This window comes from Ailuropoda melanoleuca, chromosome 15 (genome assembly GCF_002007445.2).
Source record: "Ailuropoda melanoleuca isolate Jingjing chromosome 15, ASM200744v2, whole genome shotgun sequence".
In the NCBI taxonomy this organism is placed as follows: Eukaryota; Metazoa; Chordata; class Mammalia; order Carnivora; family Ursidae; genus Ailuropoda; species Ailuropoda melanoleuca.
The window spans coordinates 65,362,583-65,382,206 of record NC_048232.1 but is presented as its reverse complement, the minus strand read 5'-3'; the positions used below and the strand labels follow the sequence as shown (position 1 = coordinate 65,382,206).

The 19,624-nt window shown below is 40.6% G+C and overlaps 1 protein-coding gene across 1 annotated transcript in view; it reads left to right on the top strand.

Moving 5' to 3' along the window:
• The first annotated feature begins 8,443 nt into the window (after positions 1-8,443).
• Positions 8,444-19,624, top strand: part of NDUFA12 (NADH:ubiquinone oxidoreductase subunit A12) — a 23,914-nt gene continuing 12,733 nt past the window's right edge. The window contains exons 1-3 of the mRNA XM_002919244.4: positions 8,444-8,617; positions 9,483-9,565; positions 12,050-12,137. Coding sequence (XP_002919290.1) covers positions 8,532-8,617; positions 9,483-9,565; positions 12,050-12,137 — 257 coding nt within the window. The 5' untranslated portion in view covers positions 8,444-8,531. The remainder of the gene's footprint in view (positions 8,618-9,482; positions 9,566-12,049; positions 12,138-19,624) is intronic.

The window sequence follows — 19,624 nt, the reverse complement described above, 5'->3', positions numbered from 1 at the left end:
CCACAGAGAGTGGTGGGAGGGGCAGAAAGAATCTCAAGAAGACTCCCCACTGAGTGTAGAGCCCCATTCAGGGCTGGATCCCAGGACTCCAAGACCAAGACCAGAGCTGAAATCAAGAGTCGGAGGCTTAACTAACTGAGCCACCCAGGTGACCCAAGGATCCACCCTTTAAATGAAAAAGATCCATACTGTCTTAAAATGAGAACAATATAGTCAAAGAGAAGATATGATATAGCTGCTTCTAGCAATGTAGTGGAATAGGTACTCTGAAGACCTTTTTTTTCTGTTGCTGGCCTCATACGTTTGGCATGAGTTCTCAAAGAAGGGTAAGGGTGGTGCAGGTCATGAGATCCTCCCCACCTCTGGTCCTGGCAGAAGCAAATATACATCTTCTCTGAAGAAAATATCCATAATTTAGGTCAGAAGTTGGCATGCTTTATTGTAAAGGGCAGAAAGTAAATATTTTTTACTTTGTGGACCATCCAGTGTCTGTAGCAACTACCCAGCTCTGCTCTTGTAGTGCAAAGGAGCTGTAGACAGTACATAAAGAATGGGCCTGGCTGTGGTGTGGTAGAATATTTACAAAAGCAGGTAATGGACCAAACTTGGCCTTTGGGCATAGTTTGCTGGTCCCTAATTTAGAACCTCAAGGCTGTCCCAGATTAAGCTCACCCATATGTGAGCTCACAAAATTATTAAACTCACAAGGAAACAAGCCACTTGAACGAGTCCAAAATAACACATACAGATTCTGAAAGACAATATGAGATAGAGAAATTGTCACATCCAGATTATAAATTTATATGATAGGTTTTAAGGAAAAACATGGAAACAAAAAGTTAGCAAGAAACAGGAACAGCAGAAAAGACCAAATTCTAAAAACAAGCCAAAACAACATTTAGAAATAAAAAAATTACTGATTTTTTTTAAATTTTGCTTTATTCTAAAGAGAGGACAAGCAGGGGGAGGGGCAGAGGGAGAGGGGAAGCAGAGTCCTGCTGAGTGCAAAGCCAAACATGGGGCTTGATCCCCAGGATCCCAAGATCATGAACTAGTCAGACGCTTAACCAACTGAGCCACCCAGGCACCCCAAAAAACTTACTGAAATTTTAAAAATCTATCCATGGTGGAAGATCATGCCACTAACATATACGTTTAATTTTAACTCCCCCCTTTGGCTGTCATTAAAACAGCCAAAGAATTTGTTTAAGGCATCATCTCAAAGACAAAAATAATGGGAGAGAAATAGCCACAAAATTTTGAAAGCTGGAGAACACATTAGTGGTGGTCATCTTAGCAAACCTGAGAAGGCTGACAGCCTGCAGTGGGGAAAGCTGGGAAGCATCCTCCAGAATGCTGTAGTACTACATCTACTTAGGAAGGGGATATAAAGGGCTTTATTGAAAGTCTATTAAGGAGGCAGATACACACTAGAATGATAAAATTTGAAAGTCTGGGGATACCAAGTGTAGAGAATGTGGAACAACAGGATGTATGTTGAGATGGGAGTGTCCGTTGATAACAACCAACTCCAGAAAGTGATTTAACATTACGTAGTAAAGCATAATGTGTACAAATCTGCTATTTTATCCTAGGAAAAAAAAACTTATACATATGCCAGGAGGCATACAAAAGTGTTCGTGTCAGCATTGTAAGAGGGGAAAAAAAAAAAAAAACCTCTCCAAATACTCATTGACAGAATGGATAAGTAAATTGCAGCATGGTCACCCAATGGAGTATTATGTAACCCCAAAAAAGGAATAAAATACCAACATCAATGAATCCCGCAAGTCATGTATGAAAAAGCAAGCCCAAAAGTATGATTTAACCTGTTTACTGAAAACAGGTAAATGCAATACAGTGTTGAGAGGTACTTATGTATGTGATGAAATTAACTTAAAAAGCAAGGGAGGGGTGCCTGGCTGGGTCCATCAGAAGAGCATGGGTCTCCTGATCTCGGGGTCATGCGTTTAAGCCTCATGTCAAATGTAGAGATCACTTAAGTAAAAAACTTTAAAAAAATGAGTTCTTAATTTAGAATTCTAGTTATTTCTGGAGGAGTAAGAAAAAGTTACAAACAGGGAGGGACATACAAGGGGCTTTCAAAGTATTAATAGCACTCTGTTACAAATTCTCTTGCTTTGTAACAAACCACTCAGACTTAGCGGTTTAAAACAACATTTGTTGTGCTCATGAATCTACAGCCAGTACAGAGCTTGGCATGGACAGCTTTTCTGCACCAAGCACCTCAAAGGGCAGGAGTTGGAATTTTTAGAATCACACACATCTGGAGGTTGATAGTGGCTGTTTGCTGTGCAGAAGTGTCAAACGTCTAGAAGACCATGAAGACCAGAAATGTTGGCAGCCGTGCTTGGGAAAGGATATATCTCAGCAGCCTCCAGAGAATCCCATTGTAGAGAAGAGCTTACCTTGACAAGATTTCCGGATGGGTCTTTGTCTAATGGAGTTGTTTATAAATTGACACAAGAAATTTTAAGAAGTTAAAACAAATGGAGCATTTTGGACTAAAAGATACAGAACAGTACAAAATAAAGAGACTTTTAGCTCTTCAAATTTATATGGGCTAGAAGAAGGTTAAGAAAACCACTCAGCTACAGACATGGGCTCTTTTTTGTGAGAAAGAGTAATTTCCATGTGGCTATTGGGACAAGTGTTGAGAGATAGACAGATGGAAGCTGGATAGTCTTCTAACCTAGCTTCAGTGTCTTTGTCCCTTTGGGTTGCTATACAAAATGCCACAAACTGGGTGTGAAACCGCTATAGAAACATAAAGATGGATGGAAATTAACATGAACACACTAATGCTTCAGCAAGCTTTGACTTTAAACTGAACAAATTTTTCTCTTCCTCCCCTTCACTCATTTTTCTGTAGAATCCTTTGTTCCAGGAACTCAGTATCTATATTGACATCTTTGCTGACCTCAATGTATACTGAGACTCAGATGGCCAGCACCAGTGCTGGTCATGAGACCACCTTGAAGACATGACTAAACGTGGCTGGCGGCATGTACCGGATTCCTCTCAAAACCACCCAGGGGGTGCCTGGGTGGCTCAGAGGATTAAGCGTCTGCCTTCAGCTTAGGTCTTGATCCCAGGGTCAGGGGCCTGTTTCTCCCTTTGCCTCTCCCCCCTGCTTGTGCTCTCTCACACTCTGTCAAATAAAATCTTAAAAAACAAACAAACAAAACCCAAAAAAACACCCAGATCCTGTATTTCCCTATAAAACCCCTCAGCCTCTTACCCTGGGCGGATCTGCAGTTTGTTTGTTTTTTTTTTCAATTTTTTTTTTTAATTTACTTATTTGACAGAGATAGAGACAGCCAGCGAGAAAGGGAACACAAGCAGGGGGAGTGGGAGAGGACGAAGCAGGCTCATAGCGGAGGAGGCTGACATGGGGCTCGATCCCACAACGCTGGGATCACACCCTGAGCCAAAGGCAGACGCCTAACCGCTGTGCCACCCAGGCGCCCTGGATCTGCAGTTTTGAAGGCATTAGCCTGCTGCAGCCTCCTTTTCCAGGCAAATTCTTTGTGTTCTGTTTTGGCTCTGGGGCACAGAGGTTGGTTTTTGACAACAGGTGGCTTATAAACAACAAACATTTATATCTCACAGTTCTGGAGGCTGATAGTCCAAGATCAGGCTGCCAGTATGGTCAGGTTCTGGCGACTTCTTGACCATGCTTGCAGGCTGCTGACTTCTGCAGCGTCCTCACATGAGGGAAAGAGCTAAGAATCTCTCTGGAGTCTCTTTTAGAGGCACTAATCCCATTCATGAGGGTTCCTCCCTCATGACTTAAACACGTCCCAAAGCCCCCACCAACTATCACCTTTGAGGGTTAGGATTTCAACATGAATTGGGGGGAGGGAGGACACGTTCAGACCATAGCAGCCAGAAACCAAGCATCATTGGGGCGCCTGGGGCCTCAGTCGGTTAAGCATCTGTCTCCTGATTTTGGCTCAGGTCATGATCTCAGGGTCCTGGGATTGAGCCCCACATCAGGTTTTGCACTCATTGGGGAGTCTGCTTGAGATTCTCTCTCTCTCTCCCTTCCTTTGCCCCTCCCCCCACTCACATGTGCTTGTTCTCTCTAAAATAATAATCTTAAAAAAAAGAAAAGAAAGAAACCAAGCATCATTTCTATTTCATTGAGACAGACACAAAGGCCTTTCAAATTCAGAGGACGATATAAAATAAACTATACTTATTTTTAAGATTTGAGAGAGAGAGAGAGAGCAAGCACATGCATGCAAGAGGAGGGAAGGGCAGAGGGAGAGAATCTTCAAGCAGACTCCTGGTGAAGCACAGAACCCAACTTGGGGCTCATTCCTTAACCCATGAGATCATGACCTGAGCGGAAACCAAGAGTCGGAGGCTTAACCCACCGAGCCAACCAAGTGCCCCTATACTATACTTCTTGATGGGAGAGTGCCAAAATTCTGGAACAGTGTAGGGAACCAAAATTTTTGTGGCCATTTTTGGAAAATATGCTGTCACAGATAGTATTCTCTTAGGCTCAGTTGTAGACTCTTAGATTAAATAGTATATATTTCACAATATTTGGTAGAAAATAATCCTTAAATGGAAAAAATTAGGTGGTCTTAGACCACCAGATTGCCACAATTCCCTGTATCTAGAAGAGGGGAATAAGTCCTTCAGAGGTCGTAAGCACAAATTGGCCTTTAAAGAGATATGTACCAGAAAATTCAGTAAATTGTAATTAGGAGAATGGAACATATTCGAGAGTGTGTGTGTGTGGTGTCAAAGAGCTAAATCCTCATCTTTTATGTTGGGAAGTCAGGTAATACCTAAAATCTTAAAAATCTAGAAATAAGAATGTAATCTAGCAATATGTTAGTGAATACCAAAATAAGCAGCTGAAGGGTTGAAAAATTCCCAGACTGATTCTGGCAGTTGGAAATAGGAGGAAATCGAATCAGGAAGCAGACCTATCTATTCTTTCAACCAGGTACGTATACTCAATGTATTAAATTTTTAAAAAGAAAAAAATGGAAGAACTAAACAGCAAATTAGATTGCTAAAGACAGAATTAAGGTTTCTTTTTTTTTTTTTTAAAGATTTTATTTATTTATTCAACAGAGATAGAGACAGCCAGCGAGAGAGGGAACATAAGCAGGGGGAGTGGGAGAGGAAGAAGCAGGCTCACAGCGGAGGAGCCTGATGTGGGGCTCGATCCCATAACGCCGGGATCACGCCCTGAGCCGAAGGCAGACGCTTAACCGCTGTGCCACCCAGGCGCCCCAGAATTAAGGTTTCTGACAATATTTTTGTTCACGTGAGACAGTACTATCTGAATGGATTCTGCATAGGCCTTTAGGCTTCTTTGGCTCTGTAATAATAATACTAATATCAAGTTAATGACAAAAATCAGAACTGGGTACTATGACAAAAGAGCAACCAGAGACCAAAAAAGAGTCCTTGAAATAGAATAATGTTGAAATGGAAAAAAAAAAAAATCTATCAAGACTGTATGGATCATACCCACATAAGGAACAAAAACTGGTACATAAAGGTGAAGAAGTGGCTTAGAATGTAAAATGCAAAGGTAAAAGTAGAAAAATATGCAGGTAAAATTTTAAAATACAGAAGGACAAATGTTCCCCTAATATCCAGATTCCAGAAATGGAGAGGGGGAAATTATCAAAAGAACAATTTCTACAACTAACAACAACACATCTCCAAATTTAAAGATGGCGTTGAATTCCAACAAAGATAACCAGAAAAACCCCAAGATAAGTCCACATGAAATTTCAGAACTTTAAAAACAAACAGACAAATTGGAGAAACAAGTTTCTTGCAAAGGAATAAATACAGTTGATGCTTGGACAACACAACTTTGAGCTACATAGGTCCACTTAAATGCTGATTTTTTACAATACAGTACTGTAAATTTATTTTCCTTATGATTTTCTTGACATTTTCTTTTCTCTAGCTTACTTCATTGCGAGAATAAAGTATATAATACATGTAACATACAAAACTTGTGTTAACTGGCTGTTTATGTTATCGGCAAGGCTTCTGGTCAACAGGTTATTAGTAGTTAAGTTTGGGGGAGTCAAAAGTTATACGTGGATTTTCAACTGCATGGGGGGGGTCAGTGCCTCTAACCCCTGTGTTGGTCGAGGGTCAACTGCATCAGGTTGGCAGAAAGATTTTTATCAATGATATTAGAATTAGAGGGCAATGGAGCAATATTTCCAAAGTTCTATGACAATTCCATGTCCTAGAATTCGTTTTGAGCCTAGAATTCTATGTCCCTGCAAATGATCAGTCAAGAGAAAAATTAAAAAAAAAAGAAGGAAATTTTATTTCCCACATATATTTTTATTTTAAAAAAATGCCTCAAGCAGGTACTCTACCAAAACAAATACAAACAAAACAGAAACAAGCAAACAAATGACAGAATTCCAAGAAAGAAAAATCTGCAGGATCCAAGACTCATTCCTATAGAAGCATGAGTAATAATAGCTGCTCATCAGGCCTAAAGACAATTGATCAAATTGGAACAGAAAATTGAAATAGTCCATGAAAAAATTTATTCAAGAAGACATACGCTTCTTCTATTATTAAGTAATTTATCCAACTAATGTTTGTTGAGTACTTATACCAGGCACTGGGTTAAATATTTTATGTGCCTTCTCTTATTTAATTCTCACAATGGTCCCATAATGTAGGTAACATTATTAGTCCCATTTTACAAATGAGTAAACTAAGGCTAAGCAACTTGCCCAATATAGCTAGTAAGTGACAGAGCTGAGATTTGAACAAGCAAGAAATCCTAGGGAAGGGCTCCTTAGAGAAATGGTTGCTGATAGCAGGTCTAGAGCAGAAAACACAAGATATGCTGGGGATCCATCCAAAAGATTGGAAAACAATCTGGAAAAGATATTTGTACTCCCATGTTTACTGCAGCATTATTTACATTAGCCAAGAGGTAGAAGCAACCTAAAATGTCCATCAAAAGCTGAATGGATGAAAATGTGATATATACATGCAAAAGAATATTATTCAGACTTTAAAAAGAAGGAAATCCTGTCATATACTACAACATGGATGAAACTTAAGGACCTTTTGCAAAGTAAAATAAGCTAGTTACAAAAAGACAATTACTGCATGATTCCACTTATAGCAACTATCTGAAGTGACCAAACTCTTAGAAACAGAAAATAGAATGCTGGTTGCTGGGGGTTGGAGATAGAGGGAAAAGGGGAGTTGTTCAATGCATACGGGGTTTCTGTTTTGCAAGATGAAAAGGCTCTAGAGATCCGTACAACAATGTGCATATAGTTAACACTACTATACACTTCAGGGTTATGATAGTACATTTTATGTTGTGTTTTTTGCCACAAAAGAAAAAAAAATGCTAGGAAACCAACTTGCAATTCTGAATACTTAAATAAAGGAATCAAGCCCCCATCCTGCCTTTCCTATATGAACTGTATATCAGGAACCAGATAGTTGAGTGGAAGTGTCTCTTCATAAAAGAATTGTAGCTAATGAAGAAAAAATGAAATTATTTAGGCAATGCTCACCAATGTCTCCTAAAAAATCACAAAAAGTGAAACAAACAGACACCATGTATGCTTCCTGATGGAAAGATACCATCACCTATAAAATATACCCAACAACATAAAAAACACAAATCTGATCAAGCACCTAGGTGTAGTTACAAATACACAGGAAATACAGGGGATAGAGGAACACAGGGACACAATCAACAAAATCCAGACTGTAGGACACTCTACTGGAGAAACTCTTTTTTTGTCAAATAAATTGGAAGGAGAAAAAAAAATGTTTTAAAGCATACTATGTAAAATAGCCACTGGAAAATTAGAAATAATATTCATTTGATATCCTTTATTATTTAAAAATTTTAAGTAACATGCGCAATTTAGTTTTCTAATAAATTTTTAAGCGTTGGAAATTTTGAATTTTAACTTTGCAACTAAATCCTTGACAGCAGATATTAACTTTATACTTTTCTATACCTCCTCCTCGCACTCCTACCTACACAACACTAGTATACGTACTCGTATCGAATGTATTCAGTATCATTTGTGCCCAATATTGAATTTGTTAATGGTATCTTGTTTCTAAAGAATCTTGGCGCTACAAAGGATTTTTCAAGTAGTCTGAGCCGTCTAAAAAGATGAGGAAACTAAGGTCCCTCAAGGAGGAACCTCCACCTATGGAAGCCTAATCTATGTGAGCTCTCCACCACACGCCCCGCACTCTAAACAGAGCGCCTAAAAACTTAGTAAAAGTTCACCGTGCCTTCGCTTTCCAGAGAAACTAGATGAGCGTTCTCCCCCAAACCCTAAAGTGGTCGCGCAGAGGAGCTCCAGCTCTGCGCAGGCGTGGAGCCATCCCTGCGTATCTCGCGCGCGTGCGCGAAGGGGAACTTTTTGTGGTCGGTACCGTCCGGATGAGTGTTCGCTTCCTCCCGGTGCGTTTTGACCGTCGCACCTGGGAGGGTGGGCCTACGGAACAAGATGGAACTCTTGCAGGTCCTGAAACGCGGGTTGCAGCAGCTCAGCGGCCACGGCGGCCTCCGTGGCTATCTACGGGTTTTCTTCAGGTAGGCGGCCAGAGCCATGCTCTTGGCCTCTAGGACTATACTTGAGTTAGCTGATTTCTTGGAAGGAGTCCCGGGCTTGGGTCCCCTTGGAGACTTCGCGGCTCTCGTCAAGGACAGTCTGCCCAGTCTCTGCCCTGCCTCCCCAGGCCGAAGTGCGTGCCCAGGAGTCTCCTTGAGACAGGATCAGAGCCAGCTGTAGAGACTGTGAGAATCGAAGGCCTGTGGGCTGCACCCCTGCCCGGTTTCCTGGAGGGTAGTGCGCTTTGCCCAACACTCTGACCTTGGGAAAGTTTTTACCTCACTGGCCTTCGGTTTCCTCCTCTGCACAGTAAGGCTTTGGCCGAGGTGATCCTAACGGTTCCTACTAGTCCTGACATTCGTTCATCGAGGAACAGCAGCATCTACGGAAACCGAATCGGAGACCCAGAATCCAACGAAAGCCTTGGAGACTTTCGAATCATTTTAAGATGAAACACTTTGGCTTCCTGATTTCCTGAGGGTTTTGCTAACTCCTTTGGTTTTGCCTCATGGCCTTGGAGTAATAGATAAAAGTAGTCTTGTGATTTGAAGATATTGCATCTATATATTTTGTGTAATTTTAAGCATATCCGTTGAGTTCATCCATTTTTCCTTTCTGTGTGTCTACGTGGTACTGGGGGCCACATGAGCAGGAATTCTAAAGTTCTTACCTGAAAACCTCTGGAAGTGTACAGCTAGTGACAATCTCCACATCCCCTCATTTTACTAGTCGCAGCGCCCTTTGTTTCTGAAAGTTGTTATACTCACTGTATTTTGTCCTTTGAACAACGAATCATTCTAAAATGTCTCTCTCTCTCTCTTTTTTTTTTTTTTTGGATATTCATAGGGCAAATGATGTGAGGGTTGGTACCTTAGTGGGGGAAGACAAATATGGAAACAAATACTATGAAGACAACAAGCAGTTTTTTGGTGAGTACGGTATTTTTGGTATAAATAATGAGAGTAAGATTAAGACTTGATTTTTTTAAAAAAATATTTTTTATTTTATTTATTAGAGAGAGCGAGCAGGAGCTGGTGGGAGGAGCAGAGGGAGAGAGAGAAGCAGACTTCCCCGCTGAGCAGGAAGCCAGATGTGGGGCTCCATATGGGGGCTCTGGGATCATGACCTGAGTGGAAGGCAGTTGCTTAACCGACTGAGCCACCCAGGCGCCCTGAGACTTGATTTGACTCTGTTTTCGATAATGTACGAAGAGCTTTTTTAGTGACTGTATAACCAACGTACATTTTTTTTAATTTAATGGGTTATGTTATGTATGTTGTTCGTAAGTGGAAATATTTTTACTTGAAACATTTTTCCATAGTAGTAAGTTGGATGGGCCATTTTTCCATAGTAGTAAGTTGGATGTTTCTACAGCATTCTTCTTTGTTTGAATTTTTGTTTGTTTGTTTTAAATTTTAAAAATTAGCATTTTTTAATGGCAACACAATATTCCACTGTATGAAAGAATCATTCTTTTTTCAAGCACTTCACTATTGATAGATATTTTGATTGCTTTCAACCTTATGCTGTTAGAGACAGTGCTGCAGTGACTTGGCTTGTAACTACATCCACATTCATTTGTTTAAGTATTGTTAAGAATAAATTCCTGGTAGTAGAATTGCTGAGTCTAAGTCTGTACGTTTAAATTTTTGATATATGTGTATTGTGAGATTGTTAAGGCCCCTCTCTGTCATCATCGCCTAATTCTCTGAAACCTTTTCCAGGGTTTTTTCATCTGCCTTCATATTCCCCTGCCTAATTGGATTGTAGTTTACTTTTGGTTAATTATTCTCAAGATTGATTTCTCTAATAGAAGAAACAAATGTTGAATTTTTTTTTCCCCTGCAAAAAGCTTTATTGTTTCCATTTGGTCTAGGGCCTGGAAGAAGGCTCCAGGATGGTTAAGAACCTGCCTGGGGGCTACAGGGAGAGACTCAGGCCCTTAATACCAGGGAGATTCCAGAGGGGCCTCTCAAAGGCAGGCTCCAGAGGATCCTAGGTGTGCTTGAAAACTCTGTATTTCCTTTAATAGATAAGATCATTTTTAAATAGCATTAGTTGATACTTGTTGATTATGTATTTATCTAGGAAAACTCTATAAAGTGTGCCTTGGTGGCTCAGTTGGTTAAGCATCTGCCTTAGCTCAGGTCATGATCCTGGGGTCCTGGGATCATGCCCCACATCGGGCTCCCTGCTCCGTGGGGAACCTGCTTCTCCCTCACCGTCTCCCTCTGCCTGCCACTCCTCCTGCTTGTGCTCTCTCATCTGCATGTGTGCGCTCTCTCTTTATCTCTGTCAAATAAATAAATAAAATTAAAAAAAAAATAAGGAAAGTCTATAAAATAAATTCAGATTACTTTTTGTTTATTGGCTTAAAATCCATTATAGGGATGAATTGGGTATTTTCTATTTGGGGGGTAGGGGCAGTAAGGAAGGGGTAGAAAGAATTAATATTTATTCACTTTTGCCCAGGGCTAAACTAGATGTATGTGTGTGATATTAAATTTTCATAGCGACCTGAAGATGTAGGTATAATCATCCCTCCCCTTTTTTTTAAGTAATTTCTACACCCAGCATGGGGCTTGAACTTCCAACCCTGAGATTAAGAGTCTCGTGCTGTACTGACTGAGTCAGCCAGCCGCCTCTATGTTCATCCACTTTTAATAGAGAAACTGAAGCTAATAAAACTTGCCTAAAATCCATTGATAATAAGTGACAAAGTCCCAGGTCTCTGCTCAACTTAAGGACCCAATAGAAACAGTCGTGTAAATTGTAGCTAGGCCCCCAACTATTCCAAATAATTTGTGGAATAAAGAATGCTACCATGTTATTTTGACGACATGAACTGTCCTACTTATCTAACCATCATTCATAATGTTTGCTTATTATGTATGATCACCAATTTCCAAAAGGGTCTCTGGTGGTCATTTAAAAATATTTATATGGAAACATATAATTTGAGTATGACAGCTGTGAATATATTTCTCCTGTCCCAGTCTCAGGAAGAGCACTTTCTCTCCTGAATACCCTGAACAGCTGGGAACACATAATAATCTCCCTACTGTCCTCTACTCCCTTGACAGAAGGACAGGGGAGAACAAGAGTTCTCCACTGTGGGAAATGCCTGAGCCCCGGGGCTCAGTCTCAGTGTAGGGATTTTGCTCTTGTAGCTGCTAGGTTATTGATAAAAGTTTGCCATGTACTTCCTGAGGCTTGCCTCCACTAATATACCCAGGGTGTATTCCTCTAACTTTTCTCTTATGTAAAAGTACATAAAAGTGTTTTATTAATAAAAAATAGTTGTCTTCTTTGATATTATGCAATTATGCTTATTTTTGTTTGTTTTTGTTTTTGTTTTGTTAAGGTTGTCTTTATTTCCTTAAATCTTTATAAATGTTGCTCTTTCCACCCAGGCCGTCACCGATGGGTTATATATACTACTGAAATGAATGGCAAAAACACATTTTGGGATGTGGATGGAAGCATGGTGCCCCCTGAATGGTAAACTAAGTCAACATTTTATTTTATTTGGCTTGGCAGTATTTGTTTCATTACACAAATATTTATTGAATGTCTGTTTATAAAACAGTGGTGTTCTAAAAGCATTTGTCCCGGGTATGGTGAATGTGTAATAAATAACCCTAAAACTCTGTGTCTTAAACAACAAGTATTTATCTCTCATAGTTTTTATGGGTCAGGAGTTCAGGCAAGACACAGTCAGGATAGCTTATTTCTGCTCCACAGGGTCAGGTAGAAGACTCAGAGGCTGGATACCAGAACCATCTAAAGACTTGTTCATTCAGTATCTGGCAGTTGGTGTTGACTGTCAGCTGAGGGCATAGCTGGGGCGTTAGGTTGGAACACCCTCGGGTAGCCTGGGCTTCCTCAGGCAAGTGCTCTAGAGAGAGCACTCGGCAAAACCCCTGTTGCCTTTACTGTCTTTATTTAGTCTTGGAAACCATCCAGTATCATTTCTGCGTTCCGTTGGTTGAGGCAATTAGAAAACTGTGCCCAAGCTTAATGAAAGAGAACGTAGACCCTGTCTCTGAATGGAGGCATGTCAACGTCACATTATATGTTGGCATATATAATGATATGGCTGTCTTTGGGGGAAAAACAGTATGCCACATTATCACCTGGCTGTGCGTGAAAGGAAGAGCAAAAAGAATTCTGACTCTGAATATTTGGCAGTTTGACTTCAAGCAAGTTCCTTAATCTTTCTGGGGCTTCGTTTTCTCATCTGTAAAATGAGAGCCCTCAAATTCCTTAGGTCTCTGAAAGCTAATTTTACAATATACCTGTTTTGACATCGAATTCTAAATGCTCTTACTTGAATTATCAAATTTTATATAAACTATTTCAAAGCCAAGTACTCATATCTATTTCATAGCTTGCTAAAATAGTGTCATTTGTTTGATACACAGTTAAACTCTGGATATCTGTTACAGTCAGTCTAGAAAATTTCACCAAAAACCAGAAGTAAGTGTATGAGGTTAACTGTGACATTTTGTTTTAGTTGAATTTGAGCATCAGAAACAGTTTCGGGCTCCATTGAGTAGAATAATCTCAGAGTATTCACTTCTATTCTGAAGACTCAGAAATCGGGGCATGTAACATGAGTGAGTGAAGTACAGTGTGAGACAATAGGGAATCGTGGGGACTATAAAGGACTGAAAAGCACATACTCCTTCAAAGAGGACAGCAGTGCTATTCATCACTCCCAGTTCCATTGGCTGAGAATTCAGCCAGTGGTTTCTAGGTATGATTTTTCAAGAGAAAGTGGAAATGTGTATTTCATTGGGAGTTTTCTTGTTTGTTTGTTTTGAGATTTTTTATTTTTGCGAGAAAGAGAGAGCATGTGCACGTGAGCACGAGCAGGGGGAGGGACAGAAGGAGAGGGAGAAGCAGGCTCCCTGCTGAGCAAGGAGCCCAATGCAGGACAGATCCCAGGATCCTAGGATCATGACCTGAGCTGCAGGCATTTCATAACTGAGCTACCCAGGTGCCCCACAAAGGAAAAGTTCTTGAAGGAAACTGAAGGTCTCCTCCAGTGAACACAAGAATGATAAGAAAGTGAAACAGCTTTATTGCTGATATAGAGAGTTTTAGTGTTCTGGCTAGAAGATCAAACCACCCACAACATTCCCTAAGCCAAAGCTTAATCCAAAGCAAGGCCCTAACTGTCTCTAATTCTGTGAAGGCTGAGAGAGATGAGGAAGCTGCAGAAGAAAAGTGAAGCTAGCAGAGTTTGGTTCATGAAGCTTAAGAAGCCGTCTCCATGACATAAAAGTGCAAGGTGAACAGCAAGTGCTGACGTAGAAGCTGCAGGCGATCCAGAAGACCAGCTAAGGTAGTTAGTGAAGGTGGCTACACTAAAGAGCAGATTTCCAGTGTGCACGGACAGCCTTCTGTTGGAAGAAGATGCCAGAGGACTCGCATAGCTAGAGAGGAGAAGTCAGTGCCTGGCGTTGAAGCTTCAAAGGATAGGCTGGCTCTTTTAATGCAGCTGGTGATTTTCAGTTGAAGCCTATATTCATTCACTGTTCAGAAAATCCCATGACCCTTAATGGGGCGCCTGGGTGGCACAGCGGTTAAGCGTCTGCCTTCAGCTCAGGGCGTGATCCTGGCGTTCTGGGGTCGAGCCCCACATCAGGCTCTTCCGCTATGAGCCTGCTTCTTCCTCTCCCACTCCCTGCTTGTGTTCCCTCTCTCGCTGGCTGTCTCTATCTCTGTCAAATAAATAAATAAAATCTTAAAAAAAAAAAATCCCATGACCCTTAAGAATTATGCTACGCCTACCTGTGCTCTGTCAGTAGAATAACAAAGCCTGAATGACAGCACATCTGTTTACTACATGGTTTGCTAAATATTTTAAGCCCACTGTTGAGACCTACTGCTCAGAGAAAGATTCCTTTCAAAATACTACTGCTTACTGACAATGCACCTGATCACCCAGGAGATCTGATGGAGATGGACGGTGAGAGTCATGTTGTTTCATGCCTGCTAGCACAGCATCTATGCTCCAGCCCGCACATCAAGGAGTAATTCTGATTTTCAGGTCTCTTTTAAGAAATACATTTCATGGGGCGCCTGGGTGGCTCAGCGGTTAAAGCGTCTGCCTTCGGCTCAGGGCGTGATCCCGGCGTTATGGGATCGAGCCCCACGTCAGGCTCCTCTGCTATGAGCCTGCTTCTTTCTCTCCCACTCCCCCTGTTTGTGTTCCCTCTCTCGCTGGCTGTCTCTATCTCTGTCGAATAAATAAAAAATCTTTAAAAAAAAAAAAATACATTTCATAAAGCTATAGCTGCCATAGTAGTGATTGCTCTGATGGATCTGGGAAAAGTAGACTGCAAACCTTCTCAGAAGGATTCACCATTCTAGATGCTGTTAAAAACATTTGTGATTTCATGGGATGAGTTCAAAATATCAGCATTGACAGGATTCCAACGTATTGATCATGGATGGTTTTGAGGGTTCAAGACTTCAGTGGATAAAGTAACTATGGAAGTAAATGTAGGAATAGCAGGAGAACTAGAATTAGCAGCAGAGCCTGAAGATGGGACTGAATTGCGGCAAGTTTATGATCAAGCTTGAACAGATGAGGAGTTGCTTCTCATGGGTGAGGAAATAAAGTAGTTTCTTGAGATGGAATCTACTCCTGGTGGAGATGCGTGAAGATTGTTCACATGACAACGAAGGATTTAGAATATTACATAAACTTAGTTGATAAAGCGGTGGCAGGTTTGAGAGGATTAACCCCACAATTTTGAAAGTTTTACTCTGGGTAAATGCTATCAAACAGCATCGCATGCTATAGAGAAATCGTTCGTGAAAGGAAGAGTTAATCAGCGTGACAGACTTCATTGTTGTCTTATTTTAAGAAATTGCCATAGCTACCCCACCACCCTGGTAGTCAGCAGCCGTCAACCTCAAGGCAAGACCCTCCACCAGTAAAAAGATTAAAACTCCCTAAAAGCTTAAAAAAACAAGCAAAACCCCTCACTAAAAGCTCAGATGATGGTTAGTATTTTCAGTAATAAAGTATTTTTATTTTTATTTATTTATTTATTCTTAAAAAGATTTTATTTATTCGACAGAGATAGAGACAGCCAGGGAGAGAGGGAACACAAGCAGGGGGAGTGGGAGAGGAAGAAGCAGGCTCATAGCCAAGAGCCTGATGTGGGGCTCGATCCCACAACGCCGGGATCACGCCCTAAGCCGAAGGCAGACGCTCAACCGCCGTGCCACCCAGGCGCCCCGTAATAAAGTATTTTTAACTCAAGGCGTATATTGGTTTCTTTTTCTAGACATACTGCTATTGCACATGTAATACGTTATAGTATAGTATAAGCATAACTTTTACATGCACTGGAAAACCAAAAAACTCATTTGACTTGCTTTATTGCAATATTTGCTTTATTGTGTTAGTCTGGAACCAAACCTGCGATTTCTCCGACATATACTTGTGTTGGATTATGTTTTTATAAAACTCAGGGGCTCTATAACATGAGAAAGCAGTAGTGATGTTACATTTGAGGTTAGATTTTGTGCTCTTTTTATTTGTTTTTTAAGATTTATTTATTTGGGGACACCTGGGTGACTCAGTCCATTAAGCAACTGCCTTCAGCTCTGGTCATGATCCCAGGGTCCTGGGATTGAGTACGGCATCAGGCTCCCTGCTCGGCGGGAAGTATGCTTCTCCCTCTACTCTTCCCCGCCCTGCACGTGATATCTCTCCCCACCCCCCGACAAATAAGTAAGCAAAATCTTTTAATAAATATATATATATATACTCTCCCTGGATTGGAAGCAAATATAAAAAAGGATTTATTTATTTATTTTAGAAAACGAATGTGCACACATGAGTAGGGGGGAGGGGCAGAGGGAGAAGGAAAGAGAGGCTCAGGCAGGTAGAGCCCAACACAGGGCTCTGTGCCACGATTCTGAGATCACGACCTGAGCCAAAGACAAGAGTCGGATGCTTAACCCACCGAGCCACCCAGGCACCCCTGTGCTCTTTTTAATGGGCAGTAATAGCCTATGGTTCTGTTAAGGTCTGAGGGACTAATTTTAGGTCAAGAGCTGTTTACTTTCTCTGAAGGGGCACTTTATATGTCAGGGGCACTATTTGAGTCCCAGGTGCCAAAGTGGAATTTGGTTTTTAGGAGGCAAAGTGTCCTAGTTATAAGTTTAGTTGATTGTTTGGGGGGCAGGGCTGGTCCTGGGAGGATGCAGAAGGCCAGTGAGCTTTCTTGTTCAGATCTCAGATGGATTGAGATCTGTCTCCTTCAAAGCACTCATCTTTACATCAGTGCTCATGGTCTGTATTTTTGGGAACTGTGAGGTGTAGGGGCAAGGGGAAACTGATTTAAATTATGTGATGAAACACATTTAAAATGATAAAATAGTGAAAAATATGAAAAGATAAAAATACTATTCAGCCAAGCAAGTTCTTTTATATGATCTGAGATCACACGAAAAAGGAGGTTCAAAGCGGTAGAAGATAACAGCACTCCGGCAGGAGCCTGAGGGCAATTGAGGATATAAAGCTGCATTTCTTTGTGGAGAGGATCCTCCTAAGGGCTGAGTACCTTGGATGACCCTTGTTTGTAAGGGAAGCTTAAAGTCTTATGATGTAGGGAGAAGTGCTGTTGGACAAGTTTAGCTGTTTGTTTCTCAGACCCCCCTTTGCTGAGTGTAGTACACTGTGGAATTCTAAATTTGTGAATTCTTACCTTTGATCCATGAAAAAATTTGAAGTTGGGTTGATTCATCTTTAATTAGAGAGCCAGGTGTTATCTTACATATAAAGTAGTGAATAACAAACACAATTTATCATCGTTACTCATTCAAATAACTTTTTATTGCATGCCTACCAGGTGCCAAGAACTATTGTAGGCACTGGGAATACAACAGCAGTACAGCAAAGTTCTTGCTCTCATTGCCGGGAAGGCAGAAAAACAAATGTGTTCTATATTTTAGGCAATGATAAATGCAGGGAAGATAACGTGAAGCTGGCATTCATAAAGGGATAAGGAGTAATGGGAAGGTCTGGTGGCTGTTTTATTTGGAGCTTAGGGAGGGATTCTTTGAGGAACTGACATTTGAAGAGGGGAGGGAACAAGCCAGAGAAGGGGGGGAGGGGATGGTAAGAGCTCCAGGCAGCAGGAACCACAGGGCAAAAGCCTGTGAGATTTATTTACTTGTATTCAAAGAATAGCAGTATGGCCAGTTTGGCTGGAAGTGAAGGAGTGAAAGGAAGATTTTAGTTAATGAGGTAGGAGAAATAGCTAGAACCTAGATCATGCAGATGTGCTGAGCCATGGTTTTTTGCCTTTTTTTCTAAGTTTCTTTGAAAGTCACTGGAAGGTAAAGTAGGATGTGATCGGTTTTACAATTTTTTAAAATTGGGAACAGTCTGAAACTTTCTGAGAAGTTACAAGTATTTGAATCATTTCAAAGTAAGTTGCCAAAGGGATGACCTGAATACTCAAGTGTGTAATTCTTACAAACAAGGATATTCTACGTAACCACAGTTTACCCATCAAAGGCAGAAAATTACCAGTGGTTTACCACCGCTGTCTAATCATCAGATCCCGTTCCATTTTCAGCACTTTGCCAACAAGGTCTTCTATCGCTAGAGATGTAATGGTGCATTTCATACGGATCTCATTTCTCTCTAGTCTCACTCTAGATTTGTTCCTTAGCTTTCCTAGATTTTCATGATCTTTATACTTTTGAAAATTACAGGCCAGTTATGTTGTAGAAAGTCCTTCAGTGTGGGTCCATCAGTCTAGTCCCATGACTAGATTCAGACTTTGTATCTTCAGCAAGGGTATCACAGAACCCGTATCATGCTCTTGGTACATTCTACTAGGTGACGCCCTATTGTGATTTGTCCCATTAGTGATAAGTCCTCTCAGTTGGATAATTCAGGGTGGTTTTTCCTTTCTCAAGTTTTGGTGATTCTGCCAGGTTTTTCCTTTCTCAAATTTTCCCTTTGCAATTAATTAGCATTTTGTGTAGAGGTACTTCGAAGTTATATAAGTATCCTATTACTCCTCAAACTTGCAGTCTACTCATTTATTTATGTCAGTATGAACTCCCCTTTTAATAATGGGTTGTAATTCATTAATATACTTGTTCTTTCCATCCGTCTATCTGTTTATCTGTCTGTCTGTTTATTTAGTCATTCATTTATTTATTTATTTTCCTACTCCACCTATTTTGCTCATCGCCCTGTCTTCTTCTCTGGCAACCAACAGTTTGTTCTCTATTTATGGGTCTGTTTCTGCTTTCTTTTTTTGTTGTTGTTTTGTTTTTTATATATGTTGTATGTTTGTTATATGTGAAATCATATGGTATTTGTTGTTCTCAGTCTGACTTATTTCGCTTAGCACAATACCCTCTAGTCCATCCATGTTGTCACAGATGGTGAGATCACATTCTTTTTTATGAGTGAGTAATATTCCACTGTATCTGTATACCACGTCGTCTTTATCCTTTCATCTGTGGGTGGGCACTTGAGTTGCTTCCATATCTTGTCTATTGTAAATAATGCTGCAGTTAACATTTTTTTGAATTAGTGTTTTCATTTTCCTTGGGTAAATACCCGTTAGTGGAATTACTGGATCATATGGTAATAATATTTTTAATTTTTTGAGTGACCTCCATACTGTTTTTCACTGTAGTTGTACCAGTTTCATTCCCACCAACAGTGCATGAGGATTCCTTTTTCTCCTCACTGACACTTGTTATTTCTTATCTTTTTGTTGCTAGCCATTCTGACAGCTGTTAAGTTGATATCTCATTGTGGTTTTGATTTGCATTTCCCTGATGATTAGTGATGTTGGGCATCTTTTCATGTATTTGTTGACCATCTGTATATCTTTGGAAAAATATCAGTTCAGGTCCTCTGCCCATTTTTTTTTTTAAGATTTTATGTATTTATTTGTGGGACAGAGAGATCACAAGCCAGGGCGGCGGGC